Raw genomic sequence first — 25,181 nt, forward strand, 5'->3', positions numbered from 1 at the left:
AATTGCCTCACTTTGGGAGACGTTAACTGGTTCCCCATGGTGGAAAACTATCTTAATTACAATAATTCTGATTGTTGTAAAAAAAAAATAAAAAAATAAAAACGTATCTCTTATAGTAACACTCCATGGTATGTAGAAATAATGAAACTGAAGCATGGATGAAATAACCAGCCCAAGATCATCTAACTAATTTCAGGACCACTGATATGAACTTAATTTGTGTCAGTGTACATGATCTTAAAAACTGCACTGAAGAATTCTCTAAAACTGCACTAATACAGTAGACACCAGCTACATTGGCTATTTTCATTGAAATATAATAGTTAAAAGCTCAGTTCGTCACTCATACTAGACGCATTTCAAGTTCTCAGTTGTCCCATGTTGCTAGTGGCTACCATACTGGACACAGATAAAACACATTTCCATCATGACAGAGAGGTCTATTAACACTGCTTTAAACAGACTGTCAGAAAGAAAGAAGCCACACACATTTGCTTGGAAACATGGAAATTTAATAGCCTATTTGGACTGCTATAATAAAAACTCAAGATACATAGTTCTATGTCTCTTGTGCTCTGATCTAAGCAAATTCATTCACTTAATCATTCATTCAATACATATTAACTGAGCACCTACTATGTCCCAGGACCTGTGCTAGGTTCTGGGGATAGAAAGATGAATAAAGGGACAAAGCTCCTGCCCTCCGGAGGAGGCAGACGAGTAAAAAGGCGATATAAGGTCATGAGGAAAATGTTATGATGGGAGATTCAAGGGTAATATGACAGACTCCGATAGGCAGCCAGCTGAATCTAAACCTTTCAGGAAGGGCTTTACAGAAAGGGTGATTTCCAAAGTGGGTGCTGAAAGATGAATAGGAGTTGATAGGTTTTGCATATTTTAGACACAATGTTTCGAAACTCAGAGAGGCACAGGAGGACATGGGTCACCCAAGGACCCATGAGTAAGTGGCCCTGACTAAAATCTCAGATGAACTAAATACTCAGTAAGTAACTAGACCAGTAGTCAGATGTTCTCCTTGGGGGCAATGGGTGTTGAGGAGGAACAGGCGCAGGAGTGGGGAGAAAGGAAAGAGAAAGAGTTCCCTTTTGGACATGATGAGTTTGAGAGGCAGAACGTTCGACAGGAGATGTGGGACTAATGTTCAAGAACAAGGTTAGAGGGTACAGACTTAAGAACATCAGCCTCAAAAGTATGAAAGTGTTAGTCACTCAGTAGTGTCTGACTCTTTCCGAGTCCATGGGCTTCAGCCTGCCAGGCTCCTCTGTCCATAAGATTCTCTATGCAAGAATACTGGAGTGGGTGCCCATTCCTTTCTTCAGGGGATCTTCCCAATCTGCAGGCAGATTCTTTACCATCTGGGCCATCAGGGAAGCCCTGAGGCCATGAGGAAACAAAGAGCCTGGCTGAGCTCCTGGGGGAAGGTGTGCAGAGGGAGATGAGGACCAACCAAGAGTGACCAGAATGAACAAAACCAGCTCTAGGAAATACCAGCCTGTCAAGGGCAGGAGAGAAACCTCGACAGAGAATCATTACAAGGATGTGGTACCCAGAAATCAAGGGCTGTGATGCCAACTGAAGCAGAGAAGCCAGATAATACGAAGGCTGAAATGGCCCACCATGAGTCAACCTTGGAAAGCGCCATGATCATTCTGCAGTGGGTTCAGGAAGAAATGGAAAGTGAAGAAAGCTAAATTCCAGTATACAGTAGGTGCAGAAAAATGCTGTCTGATTCCACTTATACAAGGTACCCAGAACAGTCAAATTCATAGGGCCAGAAAGTACATTGGTAGATGCAGGGCAGGGCAGGGAGGGGAGTTAGTATTTAATGGGGACAGAGCTTCAGTTTACTAAAGTGAAAAATTTGGGAGATGGACAATGGTGAGCACAACAATGGGAATGTACTTAGTGCCACTGAAATGTACAGTTAAATATGGTTAAAATAGTATGTTTCATATTATGTAACTTTTACCACAATAAAAAAAAAAAGCATTTTTTTTTTTAAAGAGGGAATTCTCTGGTGGTCCAGTGGCTAAGACTCTGTGCTTCCAATGCAGGGGGCCTGGGTTCGATCCCTGGTCAGGGAAATATATCCCACATGCTCAAGTAAGAGTTTGTGTGCCACAACCAAAAAAAAAAAAAAAAAAGCCCAATGCAGCCAAAATCAATAATTTTTTTTTTAAAAAAGAATTGTTAATAAACATGGGAGACAAAGCCTTTTAAAAAATAGTTAACCTTAAAGATTATGAGTCCCCTGCATGTCAATTAACTGCTTTAAATAAGCCAGAAATGTGAAGAATCCAAGATGAGAGAGAATATAGGGGAAGCGAGGTTTAAAGACCCAGGAGGGGACAGGAGTCCAAGGTGCAGGTGGAGAGTTTGGCTTTGGAGGAGAAGGGGGTGTGAGGAGGGGGGACGGGAAGGACAAGCACAGATATGACATGTGTGAACCCACGTGGGAAGAGGAAACTGAGGAAATCCCATCTCCTGGCCCCTCCATGAAGCAGGCAATGAGGGCCTGCTGAAAGCTGAGAACTCAAGAACAGGAGTGAAGAGCTGAAATAACCACTGGGCAAAGGGAGAGCCAGCAAGGGGCACAGGGAGCACGTCTGGGCTGCACCCCAAGGCCGGCTGAGGTTGGCGAGGAGTCTGTGGAAGAACCTGTGATGAAAGGTGCCATTTTCCTGGCTGTGCACAGACCTCCAGGTACAACAGAGGAAAAATAAGACAGCTGAATTAATCTAGGTCAGAACTCTGCTGGAAGGGGGCATGGGCCAAAAGGAAGACAGACACCTAATTTGAGAAGAGGGGATGGGAAACAGACCAGGAATATGGGAGAATGACCAGCAGTGTGGCAGATGAGAGTGACAAAGAAGGAAAGAGATTTGGAGGAAGGTTTTATATGAGGGTAAGTCACTTCAGTCATGTCCAACTCTGTGGCCCCACGGACTGTGGCCCGCCAGGTTCCTCTGTCCGTGAAATTTCCCAGGCAAGAATACCAGAGTGGGTTTCCATTTCCTATTCCAGGGGATCTTCCCAACCCAGGGATCAAACCAGGGTCTCCTGCATTGGCAGGCCAGTTTTTACCACTAATGCCACCTAGGAAGACTGGGAATAGAAGAGGGACCATTTGAACTGGCACAGTTGGCTCCCTGGGAGAGGGCTGGTTCCGTCCTTTGCCGTGTAGAATGTGGGCTTAGAAGAACTGTCACTCTCCCAGTGAAAGTTCTAAGGAAGCAGGTGTCCTCAGTAAAGAGCCAAGTGCCAGGTACAAGCACTCTGCAAAGAGTTGGCATCTTTGCAGAACTTTTTGGACAAAGATTTTGGCACATTGGCAGGGCTGTTAGGTTCCAAGGGAGATAGTGGATTGTTCTGAGGATGAAGGGGTGTAAGGATGGAGGAAGTGACTCTTTAGGCACAGGTGACAAATCTAGGTCCTGGGGGGATCATGTGACTTCAAGATGTTAGTCAGAGCTCTGGGGTCAAGGGTGGCTCCAAAGGATATAGAAGACTTGGTGATACTCCCAAAAAGAGGGTTTTGGTCCAGGATCTGCCAAAACACTGGTGAGAAGTTTGGGCTCCCAGAAGATACAAGAGCACAATTAGAACAACTGTCCCAGGCCAATGGGACAGCTGGATTGGTTGATTCCCAAGACCCTCATTCTTGAGTGAAAAATCAAGAGCAGCTCCCCAGGAGATGAGAGCAAGTAGATCATACCCCAAAGAGGTCCCAACCTAAGTGTGAAGTGTCCAGATTAGACATTTCTCCTGGTAAGAAAAGTAAAGAACCCAGGGTATGGACAATGAAAGAAATTAACCCAAGGAAGTCATAATTATTCATAACTAAAAATAGAGATTTCCTGGGGGTCAGTGATGAAGTCTAAGCTGATATAGACCACCCAGGCACATGTAACCAAATCAAATATCCAAAGGCCAGTTCTGCTGGACCCATGATTATCAGGTAGGTGGGTTTCCAAATTTCTCCCTCAGCTTCACCCTAAAGAGACTTGGGCCAGAGAAATCTCAGCTAACATCCAACTACTCCCACATCATGGGAATCACAAGGCTTGACTCAGACGGTAGAGAAGGGAGCCACTCCGTCTCTGTTCTAAAAGTAGTTTCAGAATAATCCTGGGAACCCAGACTTTAAACTGAGGCCTCAAGTGGCTTGAGCAAACCTCCCTCTCCTTCTGCATAGTACCCTTATTAAAGAGGTTCTAGTTCTCTGAGTAGGACCCACACGGCCCAAACACAGTCCCATCTTCATAACTCCACAGTCACCTGTGGAAACCGGACAACACCCATTCCAGTCAGCAAATCCTGAATATCCCTGAGACACCTGCACAGATAGGTGAGCAGACAGCTGAGACTCCAGGTACCTGCAACTCTCAGCTCAGAGGTCATCTCCTCCATGACTAACCGCCACCCACCCCCACCCCGCGATGGACACACACACACACACACACACACACACCCTAGACACATATCCCTCTCTCCATACAGCTTACCATTGCATTTATTGTCACACTGTGTTTTAATTGTTTGTTTATGTTTCCTCTCCCCAGTTACCTTTGGAACTTCTTTATACCTAAGGTCTAGCACCCAATAAACACTTGTAGGATGAGTTAGACCGGGCTGGGCTGGGATAGAGTTAAACTGAATTGGACTGAGTTGAAGTTAAAGAAAATGACACCAGGGATCACAGAGCAGTACGTTCCCATGGCAACAAAGTTGCGTATTACCCTGATTTCCTCAAGGGTCTCCCCAGAAACCCAGCACCCCCAGGATGTCTCCCCAGTGCCCCAGCCACGGCGCCCCTCCCCCACCATGCAGGTCGTCATTGCTTCTTGTGGAACAAAGCTGGCGCCGGCTCTTTGCTGGGCTCGGCCATGACCTGCATGGGTTGGTTGTTCAGGGCGGCCTCGCGCATCTTGTGGTACATGAATTCGTTCTGGCGGAACATGCGCAGTTCCATCTCCGTCTGCATCCGCATGGCCTGTGGGACGCGGATACATCGGAAACAGTGATGACAAAGCCCCAGGACGTGTCGGTCTCTGACTTATGTTGGCCCTGCTGGAAAGGACACATATACACCCTACACACACATGCACGCATGTATACTCACACTCATCCACTGGGGGTCGAATGTCTTGACAGTGGGCTCCATTTGTTAGGAAGAGGCAGCCACACGAACCACTGAGAGAGCAGCTTGTGGGACTGTTCTCAGCAGAGATTATTCTTAGGAAGTGCCAGGTGGGGACCTGGGTTTGAACCTTGGCTCCTGCACTGAAGTCCCATCTAACATTGTGGGACTTAATCCCTTCAGCCCTCAATTTGCTCATACATGAAATGGGTGAGATGCCCTGTACTTTATAATGTGCCAGGAAGACTACAGCCTGTGACACATAGCAAAACCCTCACCCTCCTAATGTTAATTCAAGAAATATTTATCAAGGGCCAGGCTTCGCTGCAGGGCTAAGGTCAAAGCAGTGAATACGGTGACAATGACTTATTTGACAAGCTTAATATACTGACATAAAGTTAGTCTTCTTGTACGTTCTATGATGCTAGGGTCTGTCTTCTTTCCCTATACTGCTGCCTGAGGACAGGCCTTTGGACTCTGTTACTTTCAAGTAAATCAGTGTTCAAAGCACAAAGGAAACCAGTAGCTATGAAGAGCATTCCATTCACACACCAATTCATCAAACCCTTGTGCCAACCCTGTCTTTTTCCTCCATTTCACTGATAAGGAGACTGAGGCCCATACATTCAGTATTAGCAGCCACACAGCTGGAAAGTGGTAAAGCAGCAGCAGCAGCAGTCTGATTCTAGAGCCTGTGCTCTCTGACTCTACTCCACATAGCAGGTTTTCTAATGTACGTGTTACACACACATGCATACCATTAGGTTTTCTCAGTCTAGGCTTGGAGCATCCTAGGGTTCAAGTCTGAGCTTTGCCATCCACTAGCTTTGTGACTAAGGACAGGTTACTCTCCTTCCCTGGGCCTCAGTTTTTTCAGATGTAAAATGAGAGGAGGGACTAAGCATGTCTGAATTCCCTCCTGGTCTAGCAGGCAACTAGGGTCTTTGCAAAAGCAGAATCTAGTACTCAGCTTTCATCTTCAGAGAGCCCAGCCCAGCCACAAGATGCCACTTGCCTCTAAGTCCTTGGTGATGGGATGAGAGGGTCCATGTGTGACCAGGAGGATGGCATAAGCTTTGCAGATCATGCCATGCCCCACTTCAATGTTGCCAGCATGCCAGTTGGTCAGCCCTGCCCGCATGATGGCCATGCCCAGCTGGGCATTGTTGTGATGGTACAGCTTCCTGTGGGGACATAGCAAGTAATCATAACCCATATTCCCAACCTGCCTTGCATCTGCACAGCATTTGACAGCTTATAAAGCAACCATGGGACTTTCCTGGTGGTCCAGTGGTTAACAATCCTCCGTCCAATGCAGGGGACACAGGTTCAATCCCTCATTGGGGAATTAAGATCCCACCTGCTGTGGGGCAACTAGAGAGCCTGTGTGCCACAACTAGAGAGAAGCCTCAGCACACTGCAATGAAGACCCAGGGCAGTCAAAAATAAATAAACAAATAAATAAATAAAAGTGACCTCACTGATTAAGTCCATTTGCTTTCCCATCAGCCCTGGGAGGTATCTGCCATCAAAGATAGATTGAGGCACACAGAGCTGCAGTCAGATACCAAACACCCCACATGGTGAGACTGTGAGGTGGAGACTCTGACCTGGGCCACTGAGCCAAGTCCTCACAGGGAAACGGGGGCAGGATTGTACTTGGAACTTGAGTACTGGGAGCTGACAGCCTTCAGGAGTACCCAACCTCTCCTTGGGAAAAAGCTAAGAAGTTTAGGGGAAAAAAATAATTTGAATGCTCTTCGTGGGACCAAGTGGTATTCTTACCTCCCTGGTACCCTCCTTTTGTACCCTCCATGGATTGAAAAGGGTACCCTCCATTCAAAAAATACAACTTTCTTATGCAAAAGTATTCATTTGGCCAGAAATACAAATTCACACACCAATGTGGACACATATGGCAAGAGAAGACATTAGCAGAGGAAAGGCAAGGAAGTTGCCTTTTACAGTTTATAAGCAAGGATGGCCCACGCCTCTTTTATTTTCTTTCTTTTTTTCCTTCTCTTTCTCTCTGTTTTTTTGTTTGTTGTTTTTTTATCACACTGTGCGGCTTGCAGGATCTTATTTCCCAAACCAGGGATTGAACTCTTATCCCCTGCAGTAGAAGCACAGAGTCTTAACCACTGACTATCAGGGAAGTCCCTTTCTTTTTTCTTTTGATAAACTCTAAAGCTGCAAGATTGCCTCTGTTGATTGGTTGATTGGTTGGGGGTGGGGGGAACCTTTCTAGGCACTTAAAAGCAAGCCAGATTTAGCCTTAAGGAAACCAAAAACAGAAGATGCCACCCAAATAATAGACAACCTGGAGGTGGGAAAGACAAAGGTTGACACACAGATTTCATCTCAAGTATCCGATCTGATTATTTGGACATTATTGGTGGGCACACCATGATAAAGAGGTTCAGTCATAAAGAGGATGGTGATAGATTACTAATGCCTGCTGTGGGTGCCAGAGGGAGGGATATAGTGATATGCCTGCCATCTTCTTACCATCCCTGAAATAGACACATTTCTGGAGACTACCTGAGACCCAGGATCGTCACCTACATGTAGCCATCCACCATCCTCCTGGCGTAGTGTGAGGCCTCCTCAAAGGCCTGCAGGTAGGAGAGGACCTCGGAAACAATGCTCAGCAGTCGCAGCGTGTAGATGTTGGTGTCGGCAAACACTGGCTCCTGCTTCTGCAGGCACTCCCGGCATAACTTCACAACCTAGGAGACACAAACCCTGATTGTACTCACTGCACCAGAGCACAAGCTTAATTCACATACGGGAGCATCATGATGCCATCATGGACACTCATGCTTTGAAGACTGAGGAAACTGCTAACAGAGATGGGAAAGCACCAGCTTGTGATTTGAAGAGAAAAATGGTTCCCATTTGGCTAAGATGTAGAGATGGAAAGGGTAACTGTGGGACACAGTGCTGACATGGCAGGATGAGGAGTTACCATAGAAGTTAGTATGGAGTCTGTTAACAGATGAATGGTACATATATACAAGGGAATTCTGCTCAGCCATAAAAAGGAAATGAATTTGAGTCAGTTGTAGTGAGATGGACGACCCTAGAGCCTGTTATACAGAATGATGTAAGTCAGAAAGACAAAAACAAATATTGCATATTAATGCATATATATGGAATCTAGAATATTCATTAGAAGGACTGATGCTGAAGCTGAAGCTCCGATACTTTGACCACCTGATGCAAAGGGCTGACTCATTGGAAAAGACCCTGACCCTGGGAAAGATTGAGGGTGAGGGGAGAAGGGGATGACAGAGGATGAGATGGTTGGATGGCATCATCAACTCAATGGACACAAGTCTGAACAAACTCCGGGAGGACAGGGAAGTGAAGGACAGGGAAGCCTGGGGTGCTGCAGTCCATGGGGTTGCAGAGTTGGACATGACTGAACAACAACAAATGGAATCTAGAAAAATAGTACTGATGAACCTATTTGCAGAGAAGAGATGGAGATGCAGACATCTTTCTCTGTGTCCATACCTCTGCCATGTGAGGATGCAGCGAGATGATATGCAAGGAAGGTGGCCAGACAAACATGAGCTAAGTTTCCTATCTGCTGTATGTATGTGTGCTAGTCAGGAGTTTCCTTAGCAATTGACAGAAACCTAAATAAAACTGGTTGAGAATAATGGAATCACACAATGGTATATTAAAAGGAACTCAGCCATTAAAAGGAACAAAACTGGGTTATTTGTAGATGTGGATGGACCTAGAGCTGTCATGCAGAGTGAAATGAAGTAAGTCAAAAAGAGAAAAATAAATATCGTATATTAATGCATATATGTGGAATATGAAAAATGGTATTGATGAACCTGTTTGCAGGGAAGGAATGGAGATGCAGATATAAAGAATGGACACATCGGGGGAAAGAGAGGGAAGGACGAACTGAGAAGGTAGCACTGACATATATACACCATTATGTGTAAAATGGATAACTAGCAGGAAGCTGCTATATAATACAGGGAGTCCAGCCTGGCACTCCATGGCAACCTAGAAGGGTGGAATGTGTCAGGGACGGAGGCTCAAGGGGGCACTGATGCATGTCAGAGACCTCCACAACATTGTAATTATCCTCCAATTAAAAAAGAAGTCAGTAGGGAGTTATGAAAGCTATATTCACACATTACTTCCTCTCACAACAGCATGATGAGAGAAGTGCTGCTAATATCCTCATTTTCCCAGATGAGCAAACAGAAGCACAAAGAGGGTAAGTGCTTTGCTGAAGTTACACAGAGAGTGAGCGATGCAGTGCAGATTCAAACCAATCAATGGAGCTTTATCTTAACCATCATGTCCATGATTCTCCATCGTGGCTCTACTTCGGAATCATCTGGAGAGCTTTTTTTTTTTTTTTTTAACACCTTGAACAAGTAAAATTTCTACTTCTTAACTATGCTTCAATAAAGCTGGAAAAACATAAAGAGTATACCACATGCTGGAAGATATGACCCCTTCTCATGAAGTATTGCTTATAAAGCAGTGCTTCACCTGAGCCTTTGACAGCCTTATAACACTTTTTATTAGGCTAGGAGGATGTGTAGTATGGTAGGTGATGTAACCAGTAGAATCCAAGCTATGGCTCCATTTCCACACCTCTATGGCTATAAAAGGCATCATTTGGACTAGTGATACCAGTGTGCACTCAGGTACCATTGGGACAAAATCTCTGTAAGTGCCTGGAGAGCTTTTTTAAATCCCGGTGTCTGAGTCCTACCCCAGACCAAAGAAATTAAATATCTAGGGGAGGGACCCTGGCATCTGTAGCTCATATCTGCCCCCGGGTGGCCCTTATGCACAGTGACATTGGACAGTCATGACCTGCTAGAAGTGTACAGGATGGATTGGAAGAGAGAGGGTCCAGGAGACTGACTAGAAGGAGGCCACATTGGTCCTGGTGAGGAAGAAGATGGGCTCAATCCCAAGGGACTTGGAGGCAGGCTTTCCTGACTAATTCACATGTAGACATAGCTTCAGTGATGCCCTACAAAGTCAGATGGTTTCTAGATTTTAGTGGTTCATAGCTCTCCTCTCTTTCCCTTGCCAATCTCATGGAAGAAACGTCACACAATTCTTTCCATTTCTAATGAGTGGAAATTAGTTTTCTCTGAGATTCTCCCAGAGGCCCCTGGGGCAACTGGGTGGGGGTGTGACGGAGTGTGAGCTAACAAGCCATCCATCCTGAAAACAATCATGAACTCATAGGCACTCTCCAGCCCTACATCTAGCCCTGCCCAGCTTAAGCGCAGAAGAGGACAGACGAAGAAGAAGAGAGGACAGAGGAATGGAATCAGGAACTGAAGCTCCTACCTCAAACCTCTAGATTTTCTATATTGCACAGCAACACTTTGTTCATGGGACTCTCCCTGAGACTTGACAGACTCCTGGGAGGCAAGCAGCATGTCCTGTGTTGGGCTCAATAAGGGCTCAAAAATAGGCAATGAATGAATGAGGAAAGAAGAATGAAGACAACGGACAAGCTGACAGAAATGAACAGAAATGAATCTCCCACACTGCCACACCCTAGTGGCATCCAAACCCAGCCACACAAGTTCTTTAAAGAGCTTGGAGGGGAAAAAAAAAATACTGTGATGATCCCTGTGTTCTGTTGCAGACTGGGTGAATCACATCTCAGGGGGTGAGACACAGGAATCTGTATTTCCAACAAACTGCCTGACAGAATTCAATGCAAGTAAGTGCTCTGCAGGTCAGTGCTGGTGGTGGGTCTCAACTTTAGGTGCACATTGAAATCACATGGGAGCTTTAAAAATCTTGATGTCTGGGTCCCACTCTAAGAGATTCTGGAAGGACTGTCCTGAGTGTCAGTATTTTTCAATGATTCTAGTGTACAGCCTGGCTCTAGCGTACAGCCAGGGTTGAATGCACAGTTAGAAGAACTTGGAAAGTGTAGGCAGGACACACGTTCAGTTACCAGAAAGCAAGCCATCCACTGCCGTTTCCATTCCTCCATCCCTGATGCCAACCTAAAATATTACAGACCATCCCCCAAACCCCAGGGACATTTGTCAGGCTGCCTGTGCTTTCCTCAAACCCAGTTTTAGTGAGTTTCTGAACCATCAGTGAGAACACGCCCCTAAAAGAGGCTGCATGGCTTAGGGGCAAGAAGAGTCATGGTCTCAACCATGGGACATCTTCCAGAAAAAAAACCTGCTTGGTAGCCTCCCCGTCTTGACTGCCCCCCACCATTTCCCTCCTTTACTAGAGAACCCTTCTGCCCTCTTCCCCACCCCTATCCCCTATAAAAATGAATTTTTACCTCGTGGTACAAACCCTCAGAGCGAGCCTTGTCGATTTTTTCCAGTGTATCCTTGGAGAATTGTATCATCTCCTTCACCACCTCCTGAGAGGGCTGGGAAAGGAAGGGACACTGAGCTGGAGACCTGTTCGTGAGGCAGTCCACCGCATCTCTGAACAGCCAATATTTTTTTTATTGGAGTATAATTGCTTTACAATGTTGTGTTAGTTTCTGCTGTTCAACGAAGTGAATCATCCATAACTGTACACATATCCCCCTCCCTCTGGGACCTCCCTCGTACCACCCACCCCCATCCCAGAGAACCGAAGTGAACTCCCTGTGCTATAGAGGAGGCTTCCACTGGCTCTCTTTTTATACATGGCAGAGTATATATGTCAATCCCAATCTCCCAATTTGTCCAACCCTCCCACCCCGCCGACCATGTCTACATTTTAGTTCTCTATGTCAGCGTCTCATTCCTGCCCTGCAAATAGGTTCAGTTGCTCTTGTTGACATTTACTGTAGTACGAGATTAATGCCTTCCTCCTTGTGAATGCTTCATTTCTGTAAATGCCGCTCAGGATCCCTATAGCTTTTCCAACTCCCTCATTATGCTTCTGATGCACATTGCATTTTCCATTGACCAAGTTCCTGAGCCTTGCTGCTGGGTCATGTTCCCCAGCCCAGCTCGTGCCTGGGTTTATAGACCCCAGTGAAGAATCTGACATTAATCCCTGTTGTGTTTTCTCTGGCATTTTGGATTCTTATTGTATTCTATCACCCAAAATGTTTGCCATTCTTCCTCTTGACTTCAAATCAACCACATATTCTATAGGTATGGCCTTGAATCTTTGTTTTCACCCAAATACTGACCAGCACAGGGCTGAGGACAGAGTCTGAGAGTTTGACAAAAAAAAAAAAAATCATACTCCAGTTTGCCACTGAAGCTCATTAAACAGGGCCCTGTGGCTATGGGCTGTCAACCCTTTCACGTGTCTCTGCATCCTGCTCATAGTTCCTAGGATGATCAAAATGATATCATGGAACGTCCTTGGTGATCTGGTGGTTAAGAATCCACCTTACAAAGCAGGGACACAAGTTTGATCTCTGGTCAGGGAATAAGATCCCACATGCCCAGGAGCAACCAATCTTCGTGACACAACTAGTGAAACACGAGTGCCACACCTCCAGAGTCAGTGCCCTGCAGCAAACGGCCCAGTGGGCCTCATCGAAGACCGGACACAACAAAATAAATAAACGCATGATTAAAAAAAAAAGGCTACCATGAAGAACTTGTTAGCTGTGAAATCTAGACCAATTAGGCTTCCTACATTTGCCTAAGCAGTCTAGTGATCTTGTAAAACAAAAATGAGGTTTTGATATTCAAGGTACCATAATTAAGAAGCCAGTTCCCATGAAAGCATAATTTTGAAGAAAAAGTGCCAGATTTCCCAAAGACCAAAGAAAGAGTTTGCCTGCAATGCTTACCAATATCGGAAGCTCTTTTCTGGGGGGAAAAAAAAAAGTTTTTTGCTCAGGCAAATCTGATATAATTTTTTCCAAAATAAAAATATCTTTATTATTTATTCTGACTGTAAAATTAATATACGCAAACTGTAAAAAAAACAAAACATATGAAAAAAACATGGAGAAAAAAAGCGGAAATCCCCAGAACTCACCCAAAAATGGACACAGTATGTTGAGGAGTATTTTCTAATACTTATACATAGGAATAATATTTTAAATATTTAACAACTAGTATAGGAAAAGCACTGACAGATCAAAGGCACAGACACATCAATAGTATGTCTACATGACCATATCAGCTTACACTGGCTGATAAAGTTCTGATACACAGAACTTTGGTCCTGCATGTTCACACATGCATGAGTGTGTCTATGTCTATAGCATCATATTTTTCTAACTGGTATAGTAACATATTTCTCTCTATTGCCTGTTTTTTTTTCACTCATTATAGTCAGATCTATGGTTTTTCCAGTAGTCATGTATGGCAATGGCACCCCACTCCAGTACTCTTGCCTGGAAAATCCCATGGACAGAGGAGCCTGGTAGGCTGCAGTCCATGGGGTAGCTAAGAGTCGGACCCGACTGAGCGACTTCACTTTCACTTTTCACTTTCATGCATTGGAGAAGAAAATGGCAACCCACTCCAGTGTTCTTGTCTGGAGAATCCCAGGGACTGGGGAGCCTGGTGGGCATCCGTCTATGGGGTCGCACAGAGTCGGACACGACTGAAGCGATGCAGCAGCAGCATGTATGGATATTAGAGTTGGACCATAAAGAAGGCTGAATGCCAAAGAATTGATGCTTTTGAACTGTGGTGCTGAAGAAGACTCTTGAGAGTCCCTTGGAGTGCAAGGAGATCAAACCAGTTAATCCTAAAGGAAATCAGTCCTGAATATTCATTGGAAGGACTGATGCTGAAACTGAAGCTCCAATACTTTGGCCATCTGATGCGGAGAGCCGACTCATTGGAAAAGACCCTGGTGCTGGGAAATATTGAAGCAAAAGGAGAAGGGGGTGGCGGAGGATGAGATGGTTAAATAGCATTATTGACTCCATGGGCAGGAATCTGAGGAAACACAATTCTGTGTTTGTTTCCGTACTTGCCTCACAGCCTGACCCCAACAATTGATGCATACGTCAGTGCTCTGTCTTCTGTTGGGTCTCACTCCTGGGTTATCCTTCACCTTGACCTTTGATTTGGCTGAGATTTCTGGCTGCCTTCCTGCTTGATGACCTAAATGTTGACTTCCCGCCTGAGTGCTACTCAGCCCCCTGTTAGTTACCTGGTCATGTCTTGGTCCCAGACCACATCATTTCAGTGTGTGTCTGCTTCCCTAAGCCCGTTTGAATCAACCACATTAGTGAGAGGAGTCCACATCCTGCCTGGTATGCAGAGTCCTGTGAGTAGGGTCCAGAGGTGTAGCGTATCATCCATCCATCAAACCTACAACTTCAGTTTCACCTATCATTTGTTGCCCAAGTGTTGGCTCATAAAATCCCATCTAGTTGATGACTACTAGTCTCCAAGCTACTGTAAGTTCCATCATATTCAAAATTCTTAGTGAATCTTCTCAGTTCAGTTCAGTTCAGTCACTCAGTAGTGTCCGACTCTTTGCGACCCCATGAATTGCAGCACGCCAGGCCTCCCTGTCCATCACTAACTCCTGGAGTTCACCCAGACTCATGTCCATTGAGTCAGTGATGCCATCCAGCTATCTTATCCCCTTCTCCTCCTGCCCCCAATCCCTCCCAGCATCAGAGTCTTTTCCAATGAGTCAACTCTTCACACAAGGTGGCCAAAGTACTGGAGTTTCAGCTTTAGCATCATTCCTTCCAAAGAAATCCCAGGGCTGATCTCCTTCAGAATGGACTGGTTGGATCTCCTTGCAGTCCAAGGGACTCTCAAGAATCTTTTCCAACACCACAGTTCAAAAGCATCAATTTTTCAGCGCTCAGCCTCCTTCACAGTCCAACTCTCACATCCATACATGACCACAGGAAAAACCATAGCCTTGACTAGACGGCCCTTTGTTGGCAAAGTAATGTCTCTGCTTTTGAATATGCTATCTAGGTTGGTCATAACTTTCCTTCCAAGGAGTAAGTGTCTTTTAATTTCATGGCTGCAGTCACCATCTGCAGTGATTTTGGAGCCCCCAAAAATAAAGTCTGACACTGTTTCCACTGTTTCCCCATTTCCCATGAAGTGATGGGACCGGATGCCATGATCTTCATTTTCTGAATGTTGAGCTTTAAGCCAACTTTTTCACTCTCCACTTTCACTTTCATCAAGAGGCTTTTGAGCTCCTCTTCACTTTCTGCCATAAGGGTGGTGTCATCTGCATATCTGAGGTTATTGATATTTCTCCCGGCAATCTTGATTCCAGCTTGTGCTTCTTCCATGGAAAAGAAATGCAAAAAAGCAAAATGGCTGTCTGGGGAGGCCTTACGAACAGCTGTGAAAAGAAGAGAAGCGAAAAGCAAAGGAGAAAAGGAAAGATATAAGCATCTGAATGCAGAGTTCCAAAGAATAGCAAGAAGAGATAAGAAAGCCTTCTTCAGCGATCAATGCAAAGAAATAGAGGAAAACAACAGAATGGGAAAGACTAGAGATCTCTTCAAGAAAATTAGAGATACCAAAGGAACATTTCATGCAAAGATGGGCTCGATAAAGGACAGAAATGGTATGGACCTAACAGAAGCAGAAGATATTAAGAAGAGATGGCAAGAATACACAGAAAAACTGTACAAAAAAGATCTTCACAACCCAGATAATCACGATGGTGTGATCACTGACCTAGAGCCAGACATCTTGGAATGTGAAGTCCAGTGGGCCTTAGAAAGCATCACTACAAACAAAGTTAGTGGAGGTGATGGAATTCCAGCTGAGCTATTTCAAATCATGAAAGATGATGCTGTGAAAGTGCTACACTCAATATGCCAGCAAATGTGGAAAACTCAGCAGTGGCCACAGGACTGGAAAAGGTCAGTTTTCATTCCAATCCCAAAGAAAGTCAATGCCAAAGAATGCTCAAACTACTGCACAATTGCACTCATCTCACACGCTAGTAAAGTAATGCTCAAAATTCTCCAAGCCAGGCTTCAGCAATATGTGAACCGTGAACTTCCTGATGTTCAAGCTGGTTTTAGAAAAGGCAGAGGAACCAGAGATCAAATTGCCAACATCTGCTGGATCATCGAAAAAAGCAAGAGAGTTCCAGAAAAACATCTATTTCTGCTTTATTGACTACGCCAAAGCCTTTGACTGTGTGGATCACATAAACTGTGGAAAATTCTGAAAGAGATGGGAATACCAGACCACCTGATCTGCCTCTTGAGAAATTTGTATGCAGGTCAGGAAGCAACAGTTAGAACTGGACATAGAACAACAGACTGGTTCCAAATAGGAAAAGGAGTACGTCAAGGCTGTATATTGTCACCCTGCTTATTTAACTTATATGCAGAGTACATCATGAATCTTCTCAAGTAATCAATAACTTGCAGGATGGACTCAGAGAATACCAAGCTGTTAGATGTCAAGAAAAATGGTACTGATGAACCTATCTGCAGGGCAGGAATAGAGACGCAGACATAGAGAACAGACCTTGGACATAGAGGGGGCAGGACAGGGTGGCATGAATTGAGAGAGTAGCAGTGAAATGTATATATTACCATATGGAAAATAGACAGCTAATGGGAAGCTGCTGTATAGTGCAGGGAGGTCAACACGGTGCTCTGTGACAACCTAGAGGGGTGCGATGGGGAGATGGGGGGAGATTCAAGAGAGAGGGACATCTGCATACTTATGGCTGATTCACATTGTTGTATGGCAGAAGCCATCATAATGTCATAAAGCAATTATCCTCCAATTAAAAACAAATTTAAAAAAATAAAGTGCATCTCTTATAGAAAGCTTTTTTTTAAAATCTTCTTCAATTTGATGCTGTAAGAAAAAGTGCTACTTTAAGCTCTTGAAGGGAGTTAAATTTTTTCAAGGAGGCAACTGCCAAGGTTCTCAAAACAACCTGGCTGAAAGGTTGTTAACTGACCCATGCAACATGTGATGAAGCTATTCTGAGAAGGGAAATGGGCTGTTCCACTTGGCTCTCTTTTCAGAGTAAAGGCAGGAAAGCCTGATCTGCAGACAGGATTTAAGGAACCCCACAGAGAGATGTTCCACTCTCCAGGAGCACCAAGATTAATAGAAGGAGGAGATTAAAGATTAAAACAGGGAGGAAGAGAGAGGAGCCAGAGGAGAAGGGGGAGGAGCTAGTGGCGAAGGGGGAGGAACTGGAGGAGGAACCAAAATAAGAGGAGGGGAGGGAAAGAGGGACACTGGCTCCCCAAACTTGAAAAACTGAAACATTCCTATTGTGAAAACCATAGGTGAAGGCTGGAGAAAGAGGGAAAAAATAAAAAATTTAAAAAACAGCAACCTAAACAAGGAGGGTACAAAGCTACAACTGAGGGAAATTGGTGTTATTTTCTCATTTTAAAAATATTTGGTTTTTATTTTTATCCAGCTCTATATGTATATATATTATATATATACATATATATAATGTATACATATATATAATGTATAATGTAACATATATATACACACATATATATATATGTGTGTGTGTATATATATGTATATATGAGTCAGAAACAATTTGATGCCAACTGAAGGTTTGAAGTTGAGTCACAAAGGCTGATGTACAGAGAGGAGCTTATCAGGCTGTGATAAAGCATTATTTAAATAAATAAAAGCAATTGGATGACATCATAGAAAAGCCTGAAGGAACTGTTAATAAGTTAGTCCAATGCCCCACTTCACAGATGAGGAAACTGAAACCCACAAGGAAGAGCCTTGCCCAAGCTTAGACATTCAGGGTCACAGCCAGAATAAGATCACAGGCCTCCTAATTTTTTCTCCAGTGTCCTTTCCGCTACAATATTTGGGGGGTGGGAGGGTGGGGGGCTGTGGTGGGGGCAGAGGGAGGCAGTGAAAGTGTTAGTCACTCAGTCGTGTCTGACTCTTTGTGACCCCATGGACTGCAGCTTGCCAGGCTCCTCTGTCCATGGAATTCTCCAGGCAAGAATACTGGAGTGGATAGCCATTCCCTTCTCCAGGGATATTTCCAACCCAGGGATCGAACCCAGGTCCCCGCGTTGCAGGCTGATTCGTTACTGTCTGAGTCAACATGAAAACCCGAGTTATTGTTATTTCTTTATTTTAATAGAGAAACCATTTTGATATAAAAATAATAAAAAGCTTTTGCTTTGAATCCAGGTCAGTTCAAGCAGAAATCATTGATGTTTTGTATCAAGAGAGATGTCAGCTCTTCAATTCAGATAGGAAGATGTGGGCATATGGTCACCATCTGGTAGCAGCTTATCTAAAGTGAAGGGGCAGGAACTAACAGCCACACATCACCTACTTAACTATTGGCACTGCCAGGTAAATATAAAAAAATTCAAAAGGCTGTATGGGAGGGGAGTTTGGAGGAGAATGGATACATGTGTATGTATAGCTGGGTTGCTCCGCTGTGCACCTGAAATTAACACAACATTGCTAATTGGCTATACTCCCATAAAAAATAAAAAGACGAAATGGAAAAAGAAAAAACAACACATCTGATTTCAGAATCTTAAAATGTGACTATAGATTTTTGGGTGTGTTTAAGGATATTCTCCTAAAAATGTATAAAATATACAAAAATATTAAAATCTACATGTATAGTGTATTATATGAGCATAGATGGGTCCTTTCAGGATAAGTAAATGGGAAATAAATTAATTAGTACTAATGAACTCAAAGGGGCTTCCCAGGTGGCACTAGTGGTAAAGAGTCAGCCTGACAATACAGAAGACATAAAGAGACACAGGTTTGATCCCTGGGTCGGGGAGACTTCCTGAAGGAGGACATGGCAGCCTACTCCAGTATTCTTGCCTGGAAAATCCCATGGACAGTGGAGCCTGGCAGGCTACAGCTCACAGGGTCGCAAAGAGTCAGACACACTGAAGCAACTTAGCATGCATGCAATGAACTCAAAATAAATAAGAAACAGATATTCCATGTCATAATAAGTAATTCCTGTTTCTTATCTAATTTATTTTGAGTTCATTTGTACTAATTAATTTATAATTAAACTAATACCTTAACTTGGTTTCTATAAAAAGAAATTTCAAAAGATTCAAAGAAATAACTACAGTTATTTCATTTAATTTCAGAAGTGAGAAAAGAAGGTCTTGTCTCTTAAAAATTAGGTAGTGGTTGCTGCTGCTAAGTCACTTCAGTCGTGTTCGACCCTGTGCGACCCCATAGACGGCAGCCCACCAGGCTCCCCTGTCCCTGGGATTCTCCAGGCAAGAATACTGGAGTGGGTTGCCATTTCCTCCTCCAATGCATGAAAGTGAAAAGTGAAAGTGAAGTTGCTCAGTCATGTCCGACTTTTAGTGACCCCATGGACTGCAGCTTTCCAGGCTCCTCCATCCATGCGATTTTCCAGGCAAGAGTACTGGAGTGGGGTGCCATTTCCTTCTCCAGGTAGTGGTAGAAGCAAGTTATGAAAAAATTACTCAGGTCCAGGCAGCAGGCGGGAAGGCTGGCTGACTTGCAGATAAGACACACGTTAACCTGCAGGTTCTAGAAGGTCAGGTTAAGGGTGGACACAGTAGCTTATTCCTTTCTGTACCTCCTGTGGTATTGAGCTCAGTGCCCCATACATACAAGCCAATACACATTTCCTGGACTATAGAACCTTTGATTCTATGAAAATGGGGTTGTTCCTATAAAGAACACATCCCTGAGTGTTTTGTATCCTGCCCTGCATCGAGATTGACTTCTGCTTGCACACACATGTGGGTACGCGTATCTGTGTGAGTGCATGTGTCCTTTCTAATTTTAATAATTAAATAAATTTAATTTTAATTTGCATACAGTGTTACACTCCCCTCCCAAATTCAATCCATATGTTTCAGTTCTAACCCCTAGTACCTCAAAACATGACCTTTTTAGAAATAGGGTCAGTGCAGGTGTAATTAATTAAGATGGGGTCAAACTTAATTAAGGGTGGCCCCTTCATCCAATGGCACTGGTGTTCTTATAAACAGAATGCCAGGTAAAGAGAAAGATACATGCATGAGGGGAAGACCATGGAAAGAGGCCCAGGCCCGTCTACCATCTAAGGAAAGAGGCCTAGAGCAGATACTCTCTTCATAGCTCTCAAAAGGAACCAGTCTAACCAAGACCTTGATTTCAAATTTTAGCCTCCAGAACTGGGAAACAATATATTTCTATTGTAAGTCACCCAGTTTGGGGTCCTGGGTGTTATGGCAGCCCTAGGAAACAAATTCATATGTCAATGTTTGGCCCCTTAACTCTTCTCCCTTAAGAAATAGAGCTCAGACTTCCCTGGTGGCACAGTGGATAAGAATCCACCTGCCAATGCAGGGGTCACGGGTTTGGTCCCTGGTCCGAGAAGATGCCACACAGCTACGGAGCCTGTGTGCCACAACTACAAAAGCATCCAGAGCATGTGCTCTGAAACAAGAGCAGCCAGCACAACGAGAAGCCTGAGCACTGCAACGAAGGGTTGCCCCTGCTCACCACAACTAGAGAATGCCTGTGTGCTGCAAGGAAGACCTAGCCCAACCAAATATAAATAAATAAATGATTTTAAAGAAAGAAGTAGAGCTCAGCTAATCACAGTAGCTAAGATGCAAAAACGACCTAAATGTCCATCAACAGATGAATTAATAAAGAAGATGTGGTGCCTATATACAATGAAATATTACTCAGAGATTTAAAAAGAATGAAATAATGCCATTTGCAGTTCCGTGGATGGACCTAGAGATTATCATACTAAGTGAAGTAAGCCAGAAAGAGAAAGACAAATACTATATGGTACCTCTTACATGTGGAATCTAAAATATGAGATGAATGAACTTGTCTACAAAATAGAAACAGATTCACAGACATAGAGAACAGAGTTATGGTTGCCAAGGGGGCAGGGAGGGAAGGATTGGGAGTTTGAGGCTGGCAGATACAAACTATTATCTATAGAATGAATAAACAACAAAGTCCTCCTACATAGCACAGGAAACTATATTCAGTATCCTGTGATAAACCACAATGGGAAAAAACATGAAAAAGAATTATGTGTGCGTGTGTATAGGCTTCCCAGATGGCACTAGTGGTAAAAAAACCTGCCTGCCAATCCAGGAGACACAGGTTCTATCCCTGGATCGGGAAGATCCCCTAGAGCAGGGCATGGCAACCCACTCTAGTACTCTGGCCTGGAAAATCCTACGGACAGAGAAGTTTGGCAGGCAGCAGTCCAGAGGGTCACACAGAGCTGGACATGACTGAAGCGACTTAGCATGCACACACACATGTATAACTGAATCATTTTGCTGTATACCAGAGACTAACACAACACTGTAAATCAATTATACTTCAATTAAAAAATAATAAATGAAAAAAAAAGAAATAGAGCTCCTTTCATATTTGTACATAAAGATATACCTTATCAGTTTTAGTGACTTTGAGGTATTGCCCTAACTTAAATATTTCCCTATTGGTGGTTACTTAGGTATTATTCAATATTTTGTTGTTCCCAACAATGCCACAGTGTCCTATCTCTTTATACATATACCCATGCATGTATGCAAGTATATCTGCAGGGTAATTCTTAGAACAGCTTGGCCAAAGGGTAAAAATATTATCTATTAAAAATAAAAATAAGCTAGTGGCAAAAAAAAAAAATGTCTAGAGTAGCCTGGGGATGAGAGAAATGAGTTGGGGACAGCAGCACTGATGCCATAAGTAATTAGGTGGGTCCCACCATCTGAACCTAGAAGTCAATTTTGTTTGTAGCCTTTGCTGTAACCAGAGACAAGTTTCTGCCAACACACAGGATGCAGTGTATGTGTGCGTGCTCAGTCACTTCAGTCATGTCCGACTCTTTGCAACCCTATGGACTACGGTCCGCCAGGCTCCTCTGTCTAGGGGGTTCTCCAGGCAAGAATACTGCAGTGGGTTGCCATGTTCTCCTCCAAGGGATCTTCCCAACCCAGGGATCAAACCTGAGTCCCTTATGTCTCCTGCTTTGGCAGGTGGGTTCTTTACACTAGTGCAACCTGGGAAGCCCAATAGGATACAGAAGTTAATTCACAAGTATATTTGTGTTTTCAAATGCACTGATGGATTGTGCATTATACAGAACTACTGAGTTAGTCTCTCCAAGGAGGCTGGCGCCCAGTTAAAAACCTATATGTGCTTTTTCCAGATCTGACTATAAGCTGTACCTGGCAGGCCACACAGGTAGGAGGGAAAGCTGCCCTCCCCACGAAAGACTTGGTGCAAGGCCAGTGCACCGCCGTCTCTGAAGGGAGGTGCAGCCAAGGGCTCAGGCCTATCCTGGCAGCTCACACTCTTCACATATGGGCATTCCTGACCCAGGTGCCTTCATTCTTAAGTCTCTCTCTCTCTCTTTAATTGAAGTATAGTTGATTAACTGAGGTCTTGAGGTCTTCTTCAGGAGCCTCTACTGAGGCCTGCTTATTGTGAAAGTGGAGTTGGGGGAGATTTTCTTTTCTTTTTTAGTATTTTCTTTGCCACACCACATAGCATGTAGGATCTTAGCTCCTGGACTGAGGATGGAACCCATACCCCATGCATTGGAAGCATGGAGTCTTAACCACTGGACCACCAGGGAAGTCCCTGGGGGATTTTGAGACATGCTTCCTCATTCTGACTCTGTATCCCAGACTTTTCTACTCCTAACTCTTCCCCCACCTCCCACCCTCTCACTCACATGCCTCAGGGTCCATAAAACTGTGGGGCCCTCAGTTCTGGGTCCCTCAGCAGTGAGCCAACCCTCACATCTATGCTGATCTACCTGACCCTCCACCTGTGTGCCTTCCCATGGGGGGAAAATGGACTGGGGGAATCGGTGCCCACTCCAGTCTCAGTCTCATGCTTTACCATTACAGGTAAGCGATTAAAAGCTTGCTGCTTTAATTGGCTATTCTGTCACCTAGCAGCCTAGCTCTCCCAATTCAGCAAGCCCCTGACCTCCTCGTTGATAAGACTTGCAATGCTCAGTGGTCTCACCATTGATGAGGAAAGAGCTACTCAGGAGGTAAACGTTTTAATCAATCTAAATATCGCCTGGTCTGCACATTACCCATTTCCATAAGACTAGAAACATATCTGTGATAATCTGACAACAAATCTCTTTGCCCATCTGGTCTCTCTATGAGAAACTCTCTGCATCACTTAATGTGCAAGGGGGCAAGAAGAGGAACTTAAATTTACTAAGTGTCTACTCTCTATGCCATTTCCTTTACATAGATCATCCTGTTTAATCCTCATAACAGCCCCTCACAGTGGATGTCATGTTCCTATTTTACAATTGAGAAAACAGAGTTACTTCCCCAAGCTCAAAAACCTGGCAAGCAGTGGCACCAAGACACTAGCTAGGACCCATCTGTGGTGCTCTGTCCACAAATCAGCAAGGCAAGGGCACCTTGGTTAGCTGGGGAATCCACCCTTGTCCGGCTCTTGAGGAAGATGCCCAAAAGCACCCCAGTAGTGGGGCTGCGTGTACCTTCGGGTTGTCTTTCACCCCCAGGAAGAGGTCATCCTTCAGCCCCTTCTGGCAGTGCTCACACGTGCAGTCAAAGTAGTACTGTCTCTTCAGCTGCTTCTTGCGTTCTTCACTGACGTTAAGGAAGTCGATATAGGACACCGTCAGCTCCTCTCCTTCTGAGATTTTGCCCAGGGCTCGGAGCTCAATTCTGGACCAAGGTAAAGGAGAAGAGTCAATCAAATCCAGGGTGGGATACATGCTCTTCAAGGTTTCAAGGAGTTGAACCTCAAAGACAACTTCCACTAACACTCTGAGAAAACATTCCTCCAAAAGGGGCAATTGTGACATAAAGGACAGTTTTCTGAATAGGTCTGCTCTACTTGTCATAACAATCAAATCTGCTGCATTCAGTCTGTTGCTCTGGAAGCAGCTCAAATAGACTCCCAGTAGAGAGCTGGGCTTGGTCATAAAAGCATATGAAGCTTCCATGTCTGCAATTATCCCTGTGTATTTAGCCACTGATTGTAAAAAAGGAAAGGAGAAATAATAAGGTACAAACTTCAAACAAGAGAAGACTTAATAGTCATGTCTGGTTGGTCAAGGACGGCTTCTCTCAGAAACACACATATTCAGTTACCCACAATCTTAACCCATTTTGTGTCTAATTATAAGGCCTGGCCTATCTAAACTTTTGGTCCAATGGTTCAGGCCAACATTAAGTGAGGAGAGTTATGCTTGGAGATCTCTGAAGGCAACTAAAGCCTGGCTCTTTAGTACCCCACTGCATTTTTCACTTTTTCCTTTACTTGGGGACATGGATTTGGGGTTGAAGGTGGGTTAGAAAGAGCAGATGACATTTCAACCACCTTCCAGCCTAGACCTGAGCCTCCAGTTACCTACAGCACTACACACCTCACCATGTAATAGAGACAGAATGTGCTGAAGACAAAAGGCCGCTGCACAACTGACACCCAGCTAAGCCAAACCAGCAGAGACCAGCCCGTGGGCCTCTCAGCCATGCATCTTCTACCCACAAGGCCAGAAGCTATAGAAAGAGTAGTGAGCCCAGAAAACTGTGCTTCTGTATCTAAGCTGTGCTCCTGTATCTCCCCAAGATCCTGGCACCTTCCTTCCCAGAGAGAACCCATCACCTAGAGAGTGAGTGGCAGGATGTGGAGGGCTAGGAAAGCATCAGCAGAGAGGTCCGCAGTTGTTCCCTTCACCTCCCAGAGAGGCTGAGTCAGATGCCATGTGAAAGGCAGGAGATGGTCTCAGTCAGAGGCAACCCCTTCCACTTGTTCTGAGGTGACAGCCCAGCAAGGAACAGCTGGATGGCAGTGACACGTGTGTCCAGGTATCTGAGGTGACTACTTCTCTCACAGTGGGGTACACTGCGATGCCCAATAAATGTGATCATACACACACACACACACACACAACTTATATGGAGACCGGCAAAATTGTCACCTTTAGTCCCTTGTTTCCTTTCATCTCCACCCTAATTTTTGACTGTTACTGAAGGAGTGAGGCCTGGTGTGCTGCGATTCATGGGGTTGCAAAGAGTCGACACGACTGAGCGACTGAACTGAACTGAAGGAGTGAAAAGAAAAAGGAGAGAAGG

General features: G+C 44.5%; 1 protein-coding gene across 2 annotated transcripts in view; it reads right to left on the bottom strand.

Moving 5' to 3' along the window:
* Positions 1–490: 490 nt before the first annotated feature.
* The window catches only part of SMYD1 (SET and MYND domain containing 1), a 49,082-nt gene continuing 24,391 nt past the window's right edge, over positions 491–25,181 (bottom strand). For both annotated transcript variants that reach the window (XM_027555482.1, XM_027555483.1), the window contains 5 exons: positions 23,579–23,768; positions 11,475–11,567; positions 7,727–7,890; positions 6,177–6,345; positions 491–5,014 (listed from right to left, as the gene is read on the bottom strand). In XM_027555482.1, coding sequence (XP_027411283.1) covers positions 4,856–5,014; positions 6,177–6,345; positions 7,727–7,890; positions 11,475–11,567; positions 23,579–23,768 — 775 coding nt within the window. In that variant the 3' untranslated portion in view covers positions 491–4,855. The remainder of the gene's footprint in view (positions 5,015–6,176; positions 6,346–7,726; positions 7,891–11,474; positions 11,568–23,578; positions 23,769–25,181) is intronic.

The sequence above is a fragment of the Bos indicus x Bos taurus genome, chromosome 11, assembly GCF_003369695.1.
Source record: "Bos indicus x Bos taurus breed Angus x Brahman F1 hybrid chromosome 11, Bos_hybrid_MaternalHap_v2.0, whole genome shotgun sequence".
NCBI lineage: Eukaryota > Metazoa > Chordata > Mammalia > Artiodactyla > Bovidae > Bos > Bos indicus x Bos taurus.